This window comes from Lepisosteus platostomus, chromosome 13 (genome assembly GCF_059453375.1).
Source record: "Lepisosteus platostomus isolate fLepPlt1 chromosome 13, fLepPlt1.hap1, whole genome shotgun sequence".
Classification (NCBI taxonomy): Eukaryota; Metazoa; Chordata; class Actinopteri; order Semionotiformes; family Lepisosteidae; genus Lepisosteus; species Lepisosteus platostomus.
In genome coordinates, this window is record NC_142623.1 from 28,719,424 (window position 1) to 28,739,003 (window position 19,580).

General features: G+C 36.4%; 2 protein-coding genes across 3 annotated transcripts; both read right to left on the reverse strand.

The window, feature by feature from the left end:
* Window positions 1-435: 435 nt before the first annotated feature.
* Window positions 436-11,942, reverse strand: LOC148650320 (NEDD4 family-interacting protein 1). Its single transcript, XM_088604009.1, has 8 exons — window positions 11,686-11,942; window positions 7,233-7,320; window positions 6,511-6,641; window positions 5,391-5,478; window positions 4,294-4,418; window positions 4,020-4,086; window positions 3,116-3,224; window positions 436-1,963 (listed from the first exon to the last, which is right to left on the reverse strand). The coding sequence occupies exons 1-7, from the start codon at window positions 11,713-11,715 to the stop codon at window positions 3,118-3,120; spliced, it is 636 nt and encodes a 211-aa protein (XP_088460135.1). The 5' UTR covers window positions 11,716-11,942; the 3' UTR covers window positions 436-1,963; window positions 3,116-3,117.
* A 952-nt stretch (window positions 11,943-12,894) lies between these two features.
* Window positions 12,895-19,302, reverse strand: endou2 (endonuclease, polyU-specific 2). Of its 2 annotated transcripts, none has more exons than XM_088602312.1 (7): window positions 18,872-19,302; window positions 17,200-17,364; window positions 16,625-16,730; window positions 16,358-16,479; window positions 15,623-15,735; window positions 14,677-14,830; window positions 12,895-13,236 (listed from the first exon to the last, which is right to left on the reverse strand). In XM_088602312.1, the coding sequence occupies exons 2-7, from the start codon at window positions 17,299-17,301 to the stop codon at window positions 12,985-12,987; spliced, it is 849 nt and encodes a 282-aa protein (XP_088458438.1). In that variant the 5' UTR covers window positions 17,302-17,364; window positions 18,872-19,302; the 3' UTR covers window positions 12,895-12,984. The 2 variants fall into 2 exon arrangements, with proteins under 2 accessions (XP_088458438.1, XP_088458439.1); XM_088602313.1 differs by lacking the exon at window positions 18,872-19,302 and adding an exon at window positions 18,656-18,859.
* Window positions 19,303-19,580: the final 278 nt, after the last annotated feature.

Here is a 19,580-nt window from a genome sequence, read left to right on the forward strand (position 1 = left end):
GCCTATTAAAAAATAAAAAAACTTAAGAAAAAAGCATGGCAAGTTCACAGTAGCAGAATAGTTTTCCTTGTTGAATGTGATGAGACATTCAGTTCCCATAATGTTCCTTAAAATTATATTATTCATAGTTTTAAACCTTTTCTCTTCACATTCATCCCTGTAAAGGTTTTGAGTGTAGCATGTAGAACACAAGCTCTGTTGAGCACACAGTTCTACGGTTTTCATTTTATTACTAATTTCCCTCATTTAAAAAGTAACAAAATCTTCATTTTACCCAGAAAACTGAAATGAAACTGAACTGCCATTCACATTGACTTTCACAGCTATTCCAGATCATACCTTTACACACACTAATGCCACCTTTATCACTTTAAAGATGAGAAGATGAAAGGAAGAAACTCCAACAGCAAAGATTCAACGACTCTCCATCACAACTGCTATATAAGTGACATTTATTAGACATTTTGCTATATTTACAAATCTTGCACTTTTCTGGACAATAAAACTCGCCAAGGTGCAGTACTACTTGGCAGAAAGTACAGAAATTGGATCTTTCCATTTTTACGATGAAAAAGTCATCTTCACTTAAGAGAGACTTACACTAACCTAGAGAAATAGTAGATAGATCAAAGGGACCATGTCAAAAGTTCTCAGGTAAGCCTAGGGTGGAAAAAAACGTATTCAAGTTGGTAAGGAGTTGGAAAATCAGCATTAGACCGTCCCTCCCTAGACATTATTTCACAAGATAAACCTCTCCTGACACTGACAATGAATGTAGGGGAAAATCTTTTAAATTAATACCCAAGCCTTGATCCACCTGAGCAACTTGAGTTCAGCTGAATGGAGACCTACAAGGAGCCTGACTACTCAAGCTCTTGTCACTTCATCATTACAGTAGTAGAAATAAGACATAGAACAAAAACTGGACCCCCTCACTTATGCTCTCCTTTGACATTTGGAATTAAACAATTCCAGGTAATCTGCCTGATTGAACGTGCAGTAAAGCTGTGATTATTTTGTATACTGTTAACACACTTCGGTTTGTTAGATAGATGTAGGTCTTTTATATTTTTATACGTGATGCATTTTGGACCCATCTCTCAACCTACTGTAAGTTCAAACAATGACCACGGAATTATTTTCTATTAAAATGTTACTTTTTACACCTTTTGCTTTACTCACGTTTTATAAGAAACCATTTGCCAATCAGTCAATCTTTATTAATAAAGAATAAAGCCTGTAGTACTGCCTTGGTTTTTATTTTTATTTCTGGAAATTAACTACTTACAGCATTCCTTAGAATTATGTGTTAAATTTCTGTTGTCCTGTATGTATACTTATGTTATAAAACATACCTATAAAGTAATTCTAAAGTATGCTATTTTCATAATTTTGAAGAAATTTCAACAAGGGTAGTTTTACTTTTATAACTTATGCAACAAAACACTGTTTTGAAATTATTTCAAGAAAATGTAATGTAAACCACTGAACTGTTGAGAGTCCCCATTGCTGAACTGCAAAATCATGGCCAGCATAAGGCTGGATTCCAAATCACTTACAGTTTGAAAAGATAGGGAAAAAAGCAAGACTGCCCTCTATTGCCTAAAAAGGGCATAGTGCATGCTACTGAGTAACTATGAACAGATAGTATGTAAGGCATTATTCGAACGTCACAGACTTGATTGCAAATAGCACTTAACATTAGCCACTAATGATTGAATGGTTACAGAATCTTCAGCATCCACTAGTAAAATTTTACATCTAGAAACATATAGAAAGAAATGTCTCATTCTTAAACGGTATTTTGTTATTTAAAGCAGTGATATTATTCCTTTTGTCTTCTGTGATCTGTCTTGATTCACTTCCTGCAGGTGCACAGTTGATATTTGATGGAGTTTTGTTTTTTTTCTGCTTCCAGGACTCTAAATGCAGGAAGGGGGTTGTTTTTGTTTCCGAAAAGCAGCTGTGAAAGAAGGGCATTGAAACTATTAGACAAATTGTATTCTATTTTAAGAAACCGTAGATGTCTCACAGAAAAATGCAGGATGATTTAATGTGCAATATCCTCTCCAGGCACTGTGATGCTAATTTAATTGAGAAATGCTAGTAAGAAGCTGACTATTTTGGGTCTTAAGTTAAAAAAAACTTCACTTTTAGGAGGAGACAAGCTACTGATTCCATTTTTACTTCAAATCACATAGACCATAAAGATAAAAAGAACAGAAGACAGAAATAAACCTAATTTCTGTTTAAAATCAGCAAAATAATTGTACCTTGCAGTACCAGTACTCAGCAGAAGAATACAGTGTGGTTACATGGGTACTAAAAGTATCCTTTTTTTAATCCAGTATCAATTAACATGTTATAGTGCTCTTTGATATTTGCTTATCATTTCTAAACTTTCCATAGCCTTTACAGTCTGGTTCTCCATTAAAGAGATGGACTGTGTAAGATCAATGTTGTTAAAACGTGTCAATTTCTAACAAAAAAATGTTAAACAATGAACAATTTTCAATAATGACATGATGACTAAATATCTAAACATAAAATTAAATGCACTGTACACAGACTAAGATATGCAAGGTAGGAAAACAAACATTCAATGACCTAAAACATCTTAAGGTGTAAAGGAAAATAAGTCGCCAATTTCTGAATTCAAAATCCAACAGAAATGCTGTTTAATCACAAAAAAAAGAATGAAGCTGTTTTTGATATTAAGAAAAAAATTCACATACAAAGACACCAACAGCAGTAGTAATACTTCAAACTCTGCAGTAGATACCAAGTATCATGACGGGAGTTGATGAGATTAGACACTTCACAGGTTAAATTCATTGGTTATTAGAAAATAAAAAGTGGAATGGGGCAAAAGCACATCACTTCTGTGTATCAGAGTCCCAAAACTCTGAGCAAAGAAATTCTTGTGCCCAGCATCAAAACCTATGTTAAGGATCAGAGAGCAGTGCACTGTGGTCACACAATGGATGTCATGGGCACACTGAAACTGGTTGAAATCTAAGTATGCCACATGCATTTATGAGCTGCTGGGTTCACATCTGTCTGCCACGCCATCCCAGTGAATGTTTTTGTTGCCTCCTCAAACCTTGCTGCTTACCTTTAGTAAATGAAGAGGACTCTGGTACGAGGGAGAGTAGAAAAGCTCGAGTCTGACAGTTTCCTGACCTTCGCATAGTTGATGAAGCCCCTGAGGAACAGGAGGAATCCTACCACAATGAAAAATAAATATATATGAGAAGTGCAGAACTCTTCCATCTCTGTAGGCTAGCTTCACAAGCAATTTCAAGTTCACAAAGAACCAAAAACACAAGTATCTCTCTGTTAAAGCATATCAATAATTTCATAAAATGGCAACGATATGGAACAAACTGTAGACTGCTTCTGCAAACTTCAGCAGCTCGTGCAACTCTGGATTTCACAGCAGCAACCAAAAATACTTGAGAAAACTACAGAGAGCTCTGCCAGGTATGCATTTGCTTCATGATCTGGAGTTAGATGGCATTACTACACAGTGCCTATTCAGAATAAAATGTCCACCTGTGGCATACGCTTATATGAATAAAAGAAGGCACTGACATGGTCTGCTGATACAAGTGTGATATGGCTTGCACATTACATATATCACATGGGTTTGGCAGAGATATCAATTGTATTCGAAAACATTCCAAGATATCCAGTGAACCAGCAATGTTGAAGAGGGGTTTAAATTAGACAAAGAGTTGGTGCACCACATACTTTGTCCATTCTCGAATATTCACAACCAATGGAATGGATGGTGGAGGCATGTTTCATCTCTCAATTCACTGTCCTGTCACAGCTTGCTCACTGAATTCCTGAGTACCTTCTGAAACATGGTTTCCTCTCTCAACCCCATGCACCAGCAGCCCACATTAGCAGAGTGTGTTATATGCATGTCAAAGGATATACTTTTCTGAGAATTAATATATCAAAAATATATACCACTTTAACAGTAAGAAAGTGAGCTGGATATTGACACTCACCCAGTACAAGGAAGACCCACCACAGCCAGTACTGACCATCAAAGTACCCAGGGAAATAGGTAGAAAACTGAAATGGAAAAAAATAAAATTATGAGGACAAACCTTTACAATATACGTAAAATAAGAGTAGGAAATGCACAAATTTGACAAAAGTGCTTAATATATATGCATGCATTTCTTTAAACACCTCTTATATAATCACCATATGTGGAAAAGGAGCAATGGGAATATTATTTCAGGAGCTCTAATGGCAGGACATAAAGGATTTTCTTACCCGCACAATAAGGATCCATTTGATGAGTGACAACCCAAACCCAGAAATAGCCCCGTATCTTCCTGCAGCAGAGGTTGTGAGGCAGAAGGATAGGAAAAATCCAATCCAGTTAAACAGGAAAGCCACTGAAAATGCAAAAATTAAACAGATTTCACCAAATATCTGTCCACAGAAGTGTTGTTTTCTTTTTTCCACTGGTTTCCATGGATCTGAAATGCCAATGCCAAGCACATGATCCCAGACACTGAGTTATTTCAGTGATGTCAAGGAGTCACACAATTTGCTGCATGTATAAAACCAGGGATCTTTAGTTACGCAGTGTCCTAATGGAGACGAGGGCCTGTAAACTGTGCACAAAAGGAAAAGACGGACCAAATAAAAAACATTTTAACAAGTCTTTTGCAGTACCAGGGGATACTGCAAGGAGATTAATCTCAAGAGACCTCACCTACTCCAAAAAGCAGCAAAACAATAACTAATTTCAAGGTAGAAGTCAAGTTACATACAAATCTGGTTGTTATATTAGACTAAAAAATTTTTAATATGAAGCTATTCCTTCTCAATCACCAAGGCAATTAATTCTCCAGTGTGTGATTTTACCATCTGTATTTTCAAAGCAATTAGATTTGCCAAGGCAATTAGAAGTATTCAGTATCCACAAGAGGGCAGTTGTACTACAATCATCTCTCCTTTTTTCCATTTGTTCATTTAATTGATGTTAAAGACACTACAGACTTACATAAATTGATCCAATCTGTTTTGTGTACTATGCATTTGTGTTAAGTGCTCTTATGGTTCACGTCTCTGCACACCTGTGCAACAGAGGACGCCTTAAACAATGTTGCTTATAAAAGGAATATGTATGGATTCAGGAAATGCAGAACAAAGAGTGACTAGATTTCTTGAGCTCTATGGCTGTACTGTTTATCCTCACTACATTCATGTAGCAGCTGAAAAAAATGAAAAAATATATTATTAAAATATACCATTAGCTCTTTAAAGAGCTATCCTCTTTAAATTACTTAATTTTTATTGTATTAGTAAAGCTTCTTACAAAAAACCTGAATTAACTTGACAATTTTTAACATAGCACTCACTGAAGAAAGTTAGCATAAATATGCCATCATTCCCTATCCTCAGCTGATCTGCATCATCGAAGTCATCTCTTGCCACAAAGTCATCATCCTGAAACAGACAAGAAAAAAAACTATTAGAACTTTAAATTCCTGGGATATCCGTGATATTCTACAACAGCAAAAGATGACAAATTCTCATTTTAATTGTCTAGCAAGAGGATTTTAATAAATGATATTCACAAACTATTTCATAGTACGCAAAACAGAACCTGCAATGTTCCTTCATTTGAAGTTTATTAATCTATACTCAATATATGAGTGTATATATATATACACACACAGATTATATATGTATGTAAAACAACTATGATTATTTATCGTCAAAGGTGTTCAGCTACAATTTAAAGATTATTTAATTGTTGATTTCTGAACACTGCTAACCACATTGCAGTTTCTTTTTTCTTGGAACTCTGAAAACAAGGTGCTGTCTGTCTGTTTACACATCAACGCTGTTTTACCACATCTCCTAAACCAGTTATAATATCACACCCACACTTGTGCTCTATTACTGTACCTCCAGCGAATTGCCAGTTACATCATCAAAAGTGTCCAGGCATTCCCTGTGCTGTACGTAAGCAGTTTGTGGCAAAGAAACACAAACCAGTAAAACAGGACTAGAATAAAAGTCAAATAAAAATATTCCACCTAAATGACGTTTACACATTTACATTCAATGTAATCATTTAGGTAGCAACAGATTTTTGAAAACAAAATAAAAAGCAAGGAGAATGAGAAGGAAATGAATACTTTGGCCTGGTAACTCTTGTACTCACAATGTCCTTTTTTAATAATGTGCGAGTCCAAGGTAAATTTTAAAAACATCAATTGAGTCATTCAGGTGGTTTTTATAAGAACATAGCTACAATACCTGTGTATGTAAATCCAATAAACAATTGTCACCAGTAGGACAAAAGTAAAGTATTTTCTCATGGAACCAGGAATATTTAAAGGATGTTTTTCACATGTTTGACTTACTCTACCTCATGTCACAGTTCCAGACAATCTCCTTTTTACCACATTGCCCTGCAATGACTATCGGTACAATCTGTGAGTATGAATGGGAAAGAAAATCAGAACGCACCCTTCCAGTGACGAGAGGAATTGTTGCTTCAGCTTTGGTTCTTTCAGCTTCGTCATAAGATGGGAGCGATGTGGCAACATTGTAAGAAGGTGGTTTTGGAAACCCTGCCTCATCTTTATAATCAAAGTAAGCTAAAATAGAAAAAAACATTTTTTTCAACAAACAATACAACACATTTTGCTCCCAAGTATAATCAGCTACAAGACGATAGTAGTTTGAACAGTAGGTTTACTTAATTCATGCAGTTTAATGTCCCAAAATATGTAAAAGTTCTCTTAAAAAGCAGTGACCAACTGTGGTACTGTAAAACCACAACCCTACACGTCTTACAGGTCATTCCTTAATCTTCTATTTGTAAAAACTGTAAGACTACTTTCTACCAGTAAAACTGATCATGTCAATTAAATCACGAAATACCAATACCTTTCAGAAAAAAATACAATTCATCACTATACTATTTTATTGAAAAAAATCCCATGCTTCATTCAAATTTAAAATGTGATTCAAATTAAACTGTTCCAAGGGTTTAGGAATTTGGCCATTTAAGGTTAATCTCTAAAACCTGCTGGATTGTGGCTGTCTAGGACCAGGGATAAACCTCACTGGATAGATGCATTGATAGGTCAAAATGGGAAGTTATAAATTAGGGTGACGAGGTAAAAGTAAAACGTGCTTCACTAGTAGTAGATGTTTCACTAGCATTCTTACTTAGACTTGCTTACCTGCATTGTCTGCTGCAATGCTGCTGTATGGAGGAGGGGCATCAGAAGCAGCTTGGGAGCTTTCTCCAGGCTCCTCCTCATTCGGCAACTGGAAAACAGTAACACCAAAAATAAAATCCCACATTCAACAGCCTGTTGACTTTATATTGCTCATTTTTAAAGAACTCCCCTTTCCAACAAGCGAGGAAAGGGACTCAAACCTGTAAGTCATTCTCCAGTGACATCTGCTTTGTGCTGATGTGTCTGTGATGTGCTGAAAGAATTGAAATATTGCCAGATTACACACTCACTGGAACCTCTTTTAAAGATAGATTCTCATCTAAAAGAGCTTATAAAGAGTACTGCAAATCTCCATTGCAATGCTACCGTTTTGTTCTCTGCCTTGCATCATCCTGCAGAACTATTTGCCCTCTGACCCCCTGAACCCACACATAGCCAAAAAGAAACATCACCCATAACGGAACAACACTGAACCCGTCATCATTTTCACAGTTGTATCTGCCCAGCAGGCTTCTTCACAGAATCAGAGACATTTTCCACTATCTCATTACTAAGATTGCTAACGCTGGGGTTTTGTGGTTTTTGAGCAGTGTGACAGATATCCATACAACACTCTTACAATTATTTATTGTAGTGCACAGATACATTACAGCTCTCTTACACATGCCCATACACACAAATATTGCTGCACTGGATCAGGAGATTTTATGTAATTTTTTTAACACTGTGAAAACAAAACTGAAGAATTTTTTAAATCAAATCTGAAAAAAAAATGTAAAGATTTGGAAATCCAGGCAGTAAAGGCCACAGTTAAACTTAGGAATTCACAAATAAAGTATAAGGAATGACTGAGCTTCCTTTTTTAGTTGAACCAAGGAAACACTGCTGATGCAGCCAAGAGACTAGAGCAGGCTTTCTAAAGGGCTGGCTGACTGACTCTTAGATACCTGGGACTAAAAAGAACAGTGCTCCATCACCCCTTGTGAAATTTCGTAGTATCATTTTAATCTTCTCTTTTGAAAATAAATTCATCTTAACTTAATCTTTCAGAGACATACTTATGGAGTTTTAGAACTCTTGAGAGCTTTAAATGAAACAGTGGCTGTAGAGCTTTCCAGTATTTCTCTAGTTGTATAATCGTGGTGTTACTCAAAATTCAGCCTGTTCTAGCAATGCCACGTTTGAAGTACTCGGCACATTTCTGTAACTCATATCCTGAATAGGATGTCTTCTGTCTGCTTGGGTAACCAAATGAATCATCTTTTACCTCACATGACATGCACATTTTGCTGAGGGATCGAAACCATTGCTTGTGATTGAAAACAGAGAAATGTCAGTAACAGATTATACAGAATTCAATTTCTATTCTTAAATGGATCTACTGTAAAAAAAAAAACCTAAGAAAATACAAAAGGGGACATTAACTCTGGAAGCATAGATAAGCTTTTCCATTAATCGGTTTGGCAAGCTGAAAAATAAAATTTTCATTGTAAATGAAAGCCTGTTGTTTCATGTACATTTCTTTCAGAAATCCACTACATGTATGTATAGCAGACTGGCAAGGGTGGTGAGAATTTTACGTTACTTATGGAAACACTTTCACAAGATTTTGTTTGCTACAGCTAGGACTACTCCCCTATTCCATAATAATAACCTATTACAATAAATAAGCTATTACAGTTAAAATTAAGGATAATTAGAAGGAAGGTTTCTACTAATTACAATTCCTTTAGTGTCCTACAATAGAAAGAGACAGGTCTAGATAATGCTGCACAAGGGAGGGAGAAGATTTAGTACCTTGAAACACAAAAGCACCCTATTCATGAGGGAGACTGAAAATTCTTCTAATCTATATCTCCCAATTCTCTTCTCTGAAAAGTGTTAGTGTTGAAAACTAGAAATTGAATTCATTTTAAACTTCATAAAACAACACTTAATATCTTAAAGCAGATAAATGCTAGTAAAAAGACTCAAAGCATTTCACTAAATCAGTGGGCACATGAATGCTCATGTTCAATGTGAAGCTATACTTTAAAAAAAAATAATGTGTACTTGCAGGTCCAGATTTAATGCTTTCTTGAAGCGAGATCTATTAATTTAATCCCCTGTAGGGGAATTGCTTTTTTAAAATTCTTCCCAAAAAGGTGAACCAAAACAAACTTCCAATTAAGAATCTTTTAAATACTCTAATGAAGCTCACTATACGAGTTGTGAAATGTAGTATGCATTACAGTGATCACCATGAGTTAGATTAATAGACAGAATATGAGGACACCTGATCCAACCGTACAGGTACCATCTATAATACTCATGAACAGCATGGTGGCACAGCGGTAAGCATTTCTGCCTTGCAACTCTAGGGTCATGCATTCATTTCCATGCCCAGGGTGCTATCTGGGTGCAGCCTGTATGTTCAAATGGGTTTCCTCCAGGTGCTCCAGTCTCCACCCACATTCTAAAGACATACCGTTAGGATAATTGGCTTTTGGGAACACTGACTCTGGTGCAACTGTGTGTACCCTGCAATGGACTGATATCTCCTGTCCAGGGTGTGCCCTGCCTTGTGCCCATAGCTGGACAGGACAGGCTCCAGCTTCATCATGACCTTGCATTGGATGAAGCAATTATAAAATGGCTGGATGGATTATTCATCACTGTGAAACTGAAACTAGTTTGACATAATAATGCTGTACTAATGTATGCTTAAGCAAATGCTATGCTTGTGGTTTTCTAAGAAACCTAAATATAAACTGAAAGTGTAAATTTTTAACATAAAATGAGTAGTTATTTGTTAGTGTTTACATTACATTAGGACTTGATTATACAAGTCAAAGGAAACGAAGTGAGCTTTTCACAAATCACATGAATTCCTCAGTAATTCCACAAGCTAGGTACTGCTGTAAAATTCCAATAGCATGCATGATGACTACAGAGTAGGGGAGGTTTGAGGTTGATTTTTTGTATTAAACATGTTTCTCATTTCTGACTCACTACCTAAAAAAACAGTGGAAAAAGTTAAATAGCTGAATTCTATGCACAACAAAACTTCACATTAAAGGCCGTCTTAATCTCTTTTGATTTTCACAAAACCTAAGAAACTGTTGTTCTGTCCAAACAACCACAATCAAAGAATAATTCCTACTTCAAGATTGTGATTGTTACATTTTGTATATTAGAAGATGAAGATCAAGATGAAGAAACAAAGCCAAATACAGAAGCTCGATGATGATAATTTGCTGAGAAGCAGTCATTGCTGTAAGCAGGAAGGAGGTATTCATCATTGAAATGCATCTCATTTTGGAGTGATTTTGATCATCTAAAGAATGCGTTTTAAATGTCAAAATTTTGTTATGGGAAGCTGGGGTTGAGTGGATACCGAATGACTTTATAAAGACTTAATATGAGGGATAGTGTACAGCACAGAGCTGCTCTGGCCATGTAAGCCAATTATATTCTTTTCTTTAAATAGATTTGCGCATTAAAAAGCCTTGAGCACACCTTTATATGTAGCTATCAGTAATGCTACCAGTAGTAATGTATTTAATAGTTTACATCTTGATTCATTTATTAAATGTCAGAGCTGAGATCTATCTTTTGTAAAAGCATTACATTTGATCTAAACCATTTTTGCATTTTACAAATTAACAGATCGTAATAAAACTAGTAAAAGTATATATTTAAAAAGATACCTTCGTCTCAAATCGTAAAACAAAACAATCAAAGTCCCTCATACATATCGTGTTATATAATGCTATCAAATGCATAATTTAGTCCCTCTTCCTGTTTTGTGTTTTGAGACCAGAATCTACCAATTATGTCTACCAAATGAAACCTTTGGCCTACTTTGGTGACGCTTAACTACAATAAAAGAATATAGCGAACATTTGTTGAAATATACAGAAAAGGTGAAATGGTTTCATAGACACATTTTCCTAATGTAGAAAATAACGAAAACCCCCCACCTTGATAACGTCATTGTAGCCATTGTTTTCATATATACGTTATACTTTAAACAGTATCTGCCCAAAGACCATGAATAACATTCGTCTAATACTACCTAAATACTATTTCAGATCGGTTAAACCAGACAGAAATGCTTCTATTATTTAGATCAAAATGTTAGGAAGATGTCAAACCAAATCCTGAAGGCTTTCGATTTAAAACTTAATTCGCACTTCTTACTTAATCCGGGTCTCGTCGACTCAAGATGTAGATTCAAATAATTTTTTGTTTTATCTTAACAGAATAATTTAAAGGTCTGTAGGCGAAACATCAGGAATTATTAATCATTTGGCCTTGACCGGCTTAATACTGTATAACATTTCAAAACAATCGGGCCTAATATCCTCAATACATCACCGGTGTTTCCTACACGAAGTAAAAGCTGCCGTCACTTGAATAGACGGTTCGGCCTTCCGTTTTCACCCGGTCCGCTCAACTAACTTCCACTTACCTGCTGGTATCTACTGCTTTGCTCAGCCATTCTTCCGTCAGCGCAAAAGCCTTTAATAAAGTAGTGTAAGCAAACCAGATTGTAAAGATTTATCCCCGACTTATTCTTTTTGTGCCAAATCTGTGTAAAATGAAAGAAACGCCTCGTCTGCCAGGCTCTGAAATTCCACAGGGGGACACGTTTCCACCCTTTTCCCCGCAGCTCAGCAATGGCACTCCGTGCGATATAACGAAACAAGGTCGAATACTGCCACCCCAGACCAAACCACGACTTCTACTGAAGATGCTTTCTTTTCTCTGTTGTGTATTTTCCCATACTGTGGCATGTTTTCTAATAATAAAAATATTATACAGACGTTTATAGTAGTCATTTAATTATTTTTATTTATTCATGGTTTTCCAAGTACATCCCAGAAAACAAAAATAAAATTAAATACAAGTTGGTTTTGCTGCTGATTATCCTAATAATTTTCACAACGTTATTTAATTATTTTTGTGGCTAAGTTCTTGTTATCAAACCTATCATTAAGCATTAACAGGCCTAATTATGTTATTTTATTTTGATTTTTATAACGATAATATTTTTATTATAGTTATTATTTTTTTAGTTATTATTTTTATTATAATAGTATGAGTCCTTTGAGTTGAATAACTGAGTGAGAGTGCAATCGTTCTACAGTGTAATTTTACACAGTGAGCTTTCATACCTTTTAAAAATAAGTGTGACATCCTCTTTCCCTAAATCCATTTGGGTTATTTCTAAGTATTGTTAAGAGAGATCATTTATTAAGAAAGCAAATCTCATTATGCAAGCAAATTAACTTACAAATAAATGTCAGCTATGTGTAAGGCTTTCAAATCTTTATAATATTTAGGGTAAACAAATTTGGTCAAATCAATAATATTGCTGGTATGTTTCAAGTGTAAGTCAAACACAGATGGGCATGCAGTATTGCAGACAGGTTACAAAGGCCGTGATCTCCCCTCTTTTGTATGTTTTCTGATGTTCTTGTGCTCTTGTGCCTAAAAATGTCTTAATTTCTTCGTTTAGAATTTCCCCTGGTTTGAGTTTGTTTTCTTAAATTTTATTTACTTATTTCTCCATGGATACCAAGTTTGATGTAACTGGTATCTTATTAGACAGTCTGACAACTTTTAAACTTTATTAATTCATAATCAGTAAAAAACCTGCACTGGAAAAAAACGCAGTCTGAATTGTGCCTTTTATTGTGGAATGGAAAGGATAAAAACAATACTGCTGACAGTCACTGAAAGCTTTGCAAGTTGGTGGAGAACAAAGTCAGTTTCTTAGGTACTTTATGAGAATGGGATAGGTGGTCCCTATGTGCTTCTGGTTGTAGTGGTGGCAGACAATCTCTACTTCATAGATGCTGAAAGACACTTTAACTCTTTCATTAGGGGAAGTCAAAAAACAGAGGGTGTAGAGAGCAAACTCGAACTCAGGACTGACTCCAATGAAGATACTGCCTTTGGGCTTGATCCCATTCTTCCAGCTGAACTGGAGGGCCATAATATGCTTCTCCTCATCAGGCTAGGTGACCACAAAGATCAAAAGAGGAAACAAGAGTTAACCATGTTATACCTTGATCTAATTCACAATTCAGTACTGACAAACAAGATGAATACGATGTTAAAAGATTAATTTGAATTTCTGCTTAATCACAGGCTTTGTAGAATTGAATATCAGGGACAACTGTATTCTGCATGTAAGCCTTCATACGTCTCACTTTGCCTGCAAAGGCAAACTACTGCACAGTACAACTACACAGCATTTCATTTGTCCAAACCGTTAAAATGGTGTTTTTCTAACTTGGGGTCCAAGATGAGGCAGATTTAAAAAAACAAAACATAAATAATTTAAAACATGACTTAAGCTTGGGAACGTGCAGCTTCTTTGTTTGATCAAACCTATATATTTTAAGGTAAACTTAAAGGTGTGATTTTCCATGTATTCTTAATTTTACTTACATTGAAATATATTAATCCATCTTTTTCATTCTGTAGTAGGTATTAAAAACTGACCGTCAATGACTATTTAAGTGGTGCGAAAACATTTTGAAAACCAAAGGGGTACTGGCTGCAGAAAAGGCTGCTTTAAAATAACGCGCTGCCCCCTGGTGGCAAAATATATAAGGAAGACTGAATATGGTTTCTAGATCCATGCATCCATTTTCTAACCACTTCATAAAATTCAGTGTTGTGGGATGAGCAGGAGCCTATCCTGGCAGGCAATGGGTATAAGGTGGGGTTCAACCTGGACTGGACGCCAGTCCATCACAGGGCACACACGCTCACACTAGGACCAATTTTCCCAGTAGGTTTTTGAACTGTGGGAGGAAACCAGAGCACCCAGAGGAAACCCATGTGAACATTTTATAACACTCATAATGCTATTTCAACATAAGGTGTGTTACATTTTGTACTTTGTTGTTTGTAAAGTGATCAAAGTCCAACTTCAATAATCCAGACAGCTTAAGAATCATGTCAAGGAGTCTGTAATCACCACTGTTCATAGACCTATTCACTTAATAATTAATTTTTCAAAAATAAAAAACAACACTTGGAGTTAGTAGCGCATAATAGGTATTAATAGCAAATAGTGAAATATGATGATATGGTTGTGAGCTTGGAAAACCCAAAATTGTCTTTAAAAACCTGAAAAAAATAATCTAGGGAAGATAAACCTGTTTCTTTTTTTAACAAAATAACTAACCCCATAAAGAATTTATCTCACGCAAAGCTATTTAGAAACAAATATTTATCTTCCATAAAATTGGTAAAATGACAGTGCTTTAGATGAGACATGAACATCTGTGAATCCCAGGATTTAGCTCATGCATAGCTCTGAAAAAAAGGAATTAATCATCTGCACTGGAAACATTCAGTGCAGCACCTTGGGTGTTATGCAGTATCAAAAAAGCAAATACACAGGTAAATTCTCAGCTTCTAATCCTAAACAGAGTTTGCTCACTTGAGGTGAATTTGCATCCAGACTGTAACCCCTGTAGTCAACGTGTCCCAGCTTTTCCTGCAGATATAACTGGATCCAGTTGTGGAAGCCAATGACAGTACGGCCTCCTCGCGTCTCTCCCACAAACACATGTTCAAAGCCTGACGAGTCCGGCCTGAAGGAAAGACAGGATACAGATATCAAACACATTATTTGTCTGGGTTTGCTGAAACAGTTAAAAAATTCTCACACGCTCACCATGGGTCACCTTTCCATCCCTCCATTTTCTAACCGCACTTCCAATTCAGGGTTGTTGGGAAAGTCAGAGCCTATCTCGGCAAGCTGCAGGCTGAAGGCAGGGTACACACCATGGAAGGGACTCCAGGCCATCACAGGACACAGGCAGACACAGACAATACTGACATTAGGGCCAATTTTCCCAGAATCCAGTTAATCTACCAGTATGTCTTTGGACTGTGGGAGGAAACTAGAGCACCCAGTGGAAACCCGTATGAACACATAGAGATCATAGAAACTCCACACAGACAGCATCCCAGTCTGGATTTGAACTGAGGGCCCATTATTATTTTATCTTGCATATATATGGTTCTTTCCTGTGGGAATAACCCTTTGTTTACTGACCAAACTAAGGGACTCACTGTCCCTGGTGTGAGTGAGTGTGTGTCTGTGTGTCTGCCCTGTAATGGACTGGTGTCCTGTCCAGGGTGTTCCCTGCCTTGAGCCTGTTGCTTGCTGGGATAGGTTCCAGCTCCAACAATGATCCTGTATTGGATAAAGTGGTTAGAAGAGGACCATTTATCAGAGATTATTCACCTATATTCCTTTCCACTCAATCCAAAATTCAGGTGGTGGAGAAAACAGGAGGTGAAGAGTGTACACAACTTTACTCCTAAAAAAACAGGAAACAAGTCCAAACTAGGGTAATAAAAAAATTCCTTTTGCCTACCTGGTAGATCCTCTTCTGGCATATAGCTCAAACCAGATGCGGTAGAGCTGCTTTTTGAATTTTTCAGTGTCCTCAGGAGATAGCTGCTTTTCCACGAGATATTTGTGGGCGATCTATGGTGAAAGCATAAGAACAAGTCCCAGAAAGGTTAATGTTACTATGTCCCACTGGATAATGTCACCACTTTTTCCTTATGTTTTTTGATTGCAAGATTGACAGATTTCCAAAGGATTCCTTCACACACAAAAATGTAAAAAAGGCCATAAGTGGAGATCAAGAGCAGATGTCAAATAGAAGGCACACCTTATTTGTATTTGTGGGTGTTGGAACAAATTGTCCAGCACAGCTGTTGAAGAATGGGATTCTTTAAGACCTACTGGCTAGTTTAGCAAATCATTAAGAATGGGCTTCCTCTCATTTGCAGCACTTATTGTATTCTTACATTTTATATTTTAATATTACTAGAATAGCCTGTATAAATGTGTAGTTACATTTGAAAATAACAGAAACATACCCTACAGTATAGTTTATATAGGTTTAATAATGTATCTAAACCTATAGTATATATAAAGTGCAGACCTACTCAAGTATTTTCACTATCAATCCTGAACTCTGACTGAAAATGTCTTTAGACAATACTAGAAATCCATCTTGGAAGCAGTGAAATGCCAGGAACAAAAAAAACTTCAGCATTCAACATTGACCTTCTTCCACTGGTCAGAGGTAAGCAGCTACCTTCATGGTGGGAGTGTTCATGACCGAGTTGAGGAACCTGTGGTTTTCAGCTTCCTCTTCTGGGGTCACGACCTCAGGCTCGCCTGTATCACTTTCATAGTTGTCAAGGAGAGAGATGAAGGCTAAAGTGGACAGATCAGAACAAGTCTTCAACTGAATCATGTGGGACACAGGGGATGCAGAGAATAATACCAGCCCTGGGTCATGTTCTCCCTCAACCGGTAGCAAAGGTAGGAATATGCAGTTATTGCTTGAAAAAAAACTCACCAAGGAAGGTTTCCTTTTTAAAAATGTTTTCATCCACAAATGTGAACAGTGGTGAAGTAGCCCCATCGTTTCCATCATCATTGGACTGCGTGATACCCGCCTTTTCCTCCAATATCATAAAATGGACTTGTTAGAGAACTGTCTCAGTGCTACATACAACAGATCAACAGGTCAGACAAGCAACCTTAATCCATTGGCCTGACTTAATTTATAGCTTTCACAATGATGGATATTCACCTTTCTCTTATATTGCCGTGTGAGGGATATGCTACCAGACTCATGTGATTTCTCTTTGACCAAATGGACATGGAAGTGGGGTTCTAAAGACTGTATCAGAATACAGATTCTTAATTCACAGGAAGTGAAAAAAAACAATACAATAGCATTGTAGCAAACCTACATTTTCACTTTTGCAGATTAACAATGTGCTTCTTAATACTAATCCATAACTATGTTTAAGGATTTTATTTAAAAACAAACTATTCTACTTCACGGACACTACCCAAAAACCTTCGCTGTAGATTTCGTGGTAAAAACGTCAAGTTGCCTTTGGCTATCAGCATGGCCACTGGTACCTGCAGAGAAATTCGGTAGTCCTTGCCAGGCTGCAGCCGGTTCATATCATTGTCCCAAAGCTCTTGTGCCATCGCCGACAGTTCGGGGTCGCTTTCATTCATGATGCAACAGACTCCAGGTGGGACCAGTTACCTACCAAATCCTCAGTCACCTCAGTAATAAAGCTGTGTGAAATCAACCATATGGGCAGAAGAAAGATTATAAATGAGAAGACCCCTCTATATATATCATTTGGCTGCTAAGTAGCTAATTGATCTGATCTTGCATCATGCCCAGTTGTTTCTTTAAAGACATGATGGTATTGACTTCAGCATTCAACACTTGCTAAATTCTTCCACCACCTTTTGTGTAAAGAAATGCTTCGTGTAGCCTCTGGTTCATGTTTCAATGCTGACTCTGAAGAAGCCCAGTGAGAGGTCTATGTGTTTATTTGTTTTCAATGCTGCTAAATCTTAAACAGTGTTTTTGCGTATTGTACTTACATTTGATTGTATTGTAAAATATGTACTTTCCTTAGTAAAAGGACCCAAACATAATAGCACAATGAAACAGACAATGAAAAATTGCACATAATACTACGGCATCCAAAAATGTCCCTTATGAGGACTATACTAAGTGGATCAGTGTGTCAGCAAACTGTACTGTATATATTATAGGGGTAAGAGAACTCATGGATATCAAATTAATCAAGACTTGATTTCACTCTCTTTGAGTGACCAAAACAAATAATAATTACAACATGCAAATTAAAAAAAAAGCAAACCATCCATTTTTTGTTGTAGTAGAGATGCAAAACAATGTTTTCTTATTCAGTATACTATGTAAACAGTATAGTAGAGTATGTAAACATAGAGCACATAGTACTTATTGTTACATATTGCATTTCATATTGAATATTGCTTATTGCATAATCAAAGTAATTGCCTTCTGTGCCTTCTAAAAGTCTGAACTTGCCTTCACTTAATAATACCACATGGATACATATATTGTGAATACTGTTGGCCCTGTAGACTATCAGCTTCATGCCTGCAGTACATTATACTGGTTTGTCTTTTTGTAATCTTGATGCTATTTATATGCTGCCTTTGCTATTAATATGTCCTTTTTTAAAACGTTTTTCTAATATTTTAAATAAACTCAATGGAATATTATTCAAAATAAGGTACATAAAAATACACCATTAAAATGTCATCTCAACTCACATCACAACTCAAATCACATTTAAAACAAATGAGATCTATTTAACTAACATCTGTGGAAAGCTGTAGAAAAAACACAATAGAAATTGGTTATTAATACTGAATCATTGAATTTAACAGTCTCTTTGCAGTCCTGTTTTTCTGTCACCTTTTAAAAAAATATTTTTTAAATACACATCTGTAGTCCATGTCAAATCACATTTTCTTTATTAAAAATAAATTATTAGAAAATATATTACATATTATATTTTCTTACCAGTAGTTGCAAGATTTCAAAACCAGATTCACGATGACGTCTATGAGCTATGTTTGTTCACTCTCCACAGCATAAAATATTCATCACGTTAACGTTTACTACAATACTGTGTTCTCAGCTCCTTGTCTCATAACAATTGCCCTGGATTAATTCGTCCTCTCCTGACTTTTCTTCTTTTCCGAGTATCTGAACATCCATACAGAACACACCACTGACCTTTTTTTCCTTCGGCTTGCAGCAACCATGTGTAACTTTCTGGAACCTGTTTGTAAAAACAGCAGTACCTTTACTGCTGTAGACACGATGGTGTTCCTACAGCACGAGTCAGAAATGGGACAGTTTTAAAGGGTTGTTCAGTGTCAGCAACTCTGGTCAAAGGGATTAAGCTGTGTGTGCTGCCTTTGAATCTCTTGCTACAGATGAATTCTGTCTTTGTTTTCTTTGGTATGGTATTGTTCTTTTCTGTCCCAATACCCTCATCCCCCAAACCCTCCTCCCTCCAACCCCAGTGTTTCTGACCCTGTGGAAAATATTGATAGAGATCATTCAAGGGTAACTACATAAGGGTGAAAACCTATAGTCCATATAAGTCCTATAGTACATATTTGGTATCTATAAAGTGTAGACCTACTCAAGTATTTTCACTATCACTCCTGAACTTTGACTGAAAATCTTTCTTTAGACTGCTGACACCAATACTAGAAATGCAGCTTGGCAGCAGTGAGCAGTGATTGTAGGGTTAAATCTCCATAGGGCAGCATTAAATGTCCTTGATTTTCATATACTGTAGATGTTTTCTGTATGAGATTTGAAAGGTGATAGCCCTCTTCTATAATTGCGACATTAATTTGCTCACATCCAGGGCTTTTTTCTTCTACATTGACTGTGCACCTTTCCAAATGACTTTTTCCATCATTAAGATCCT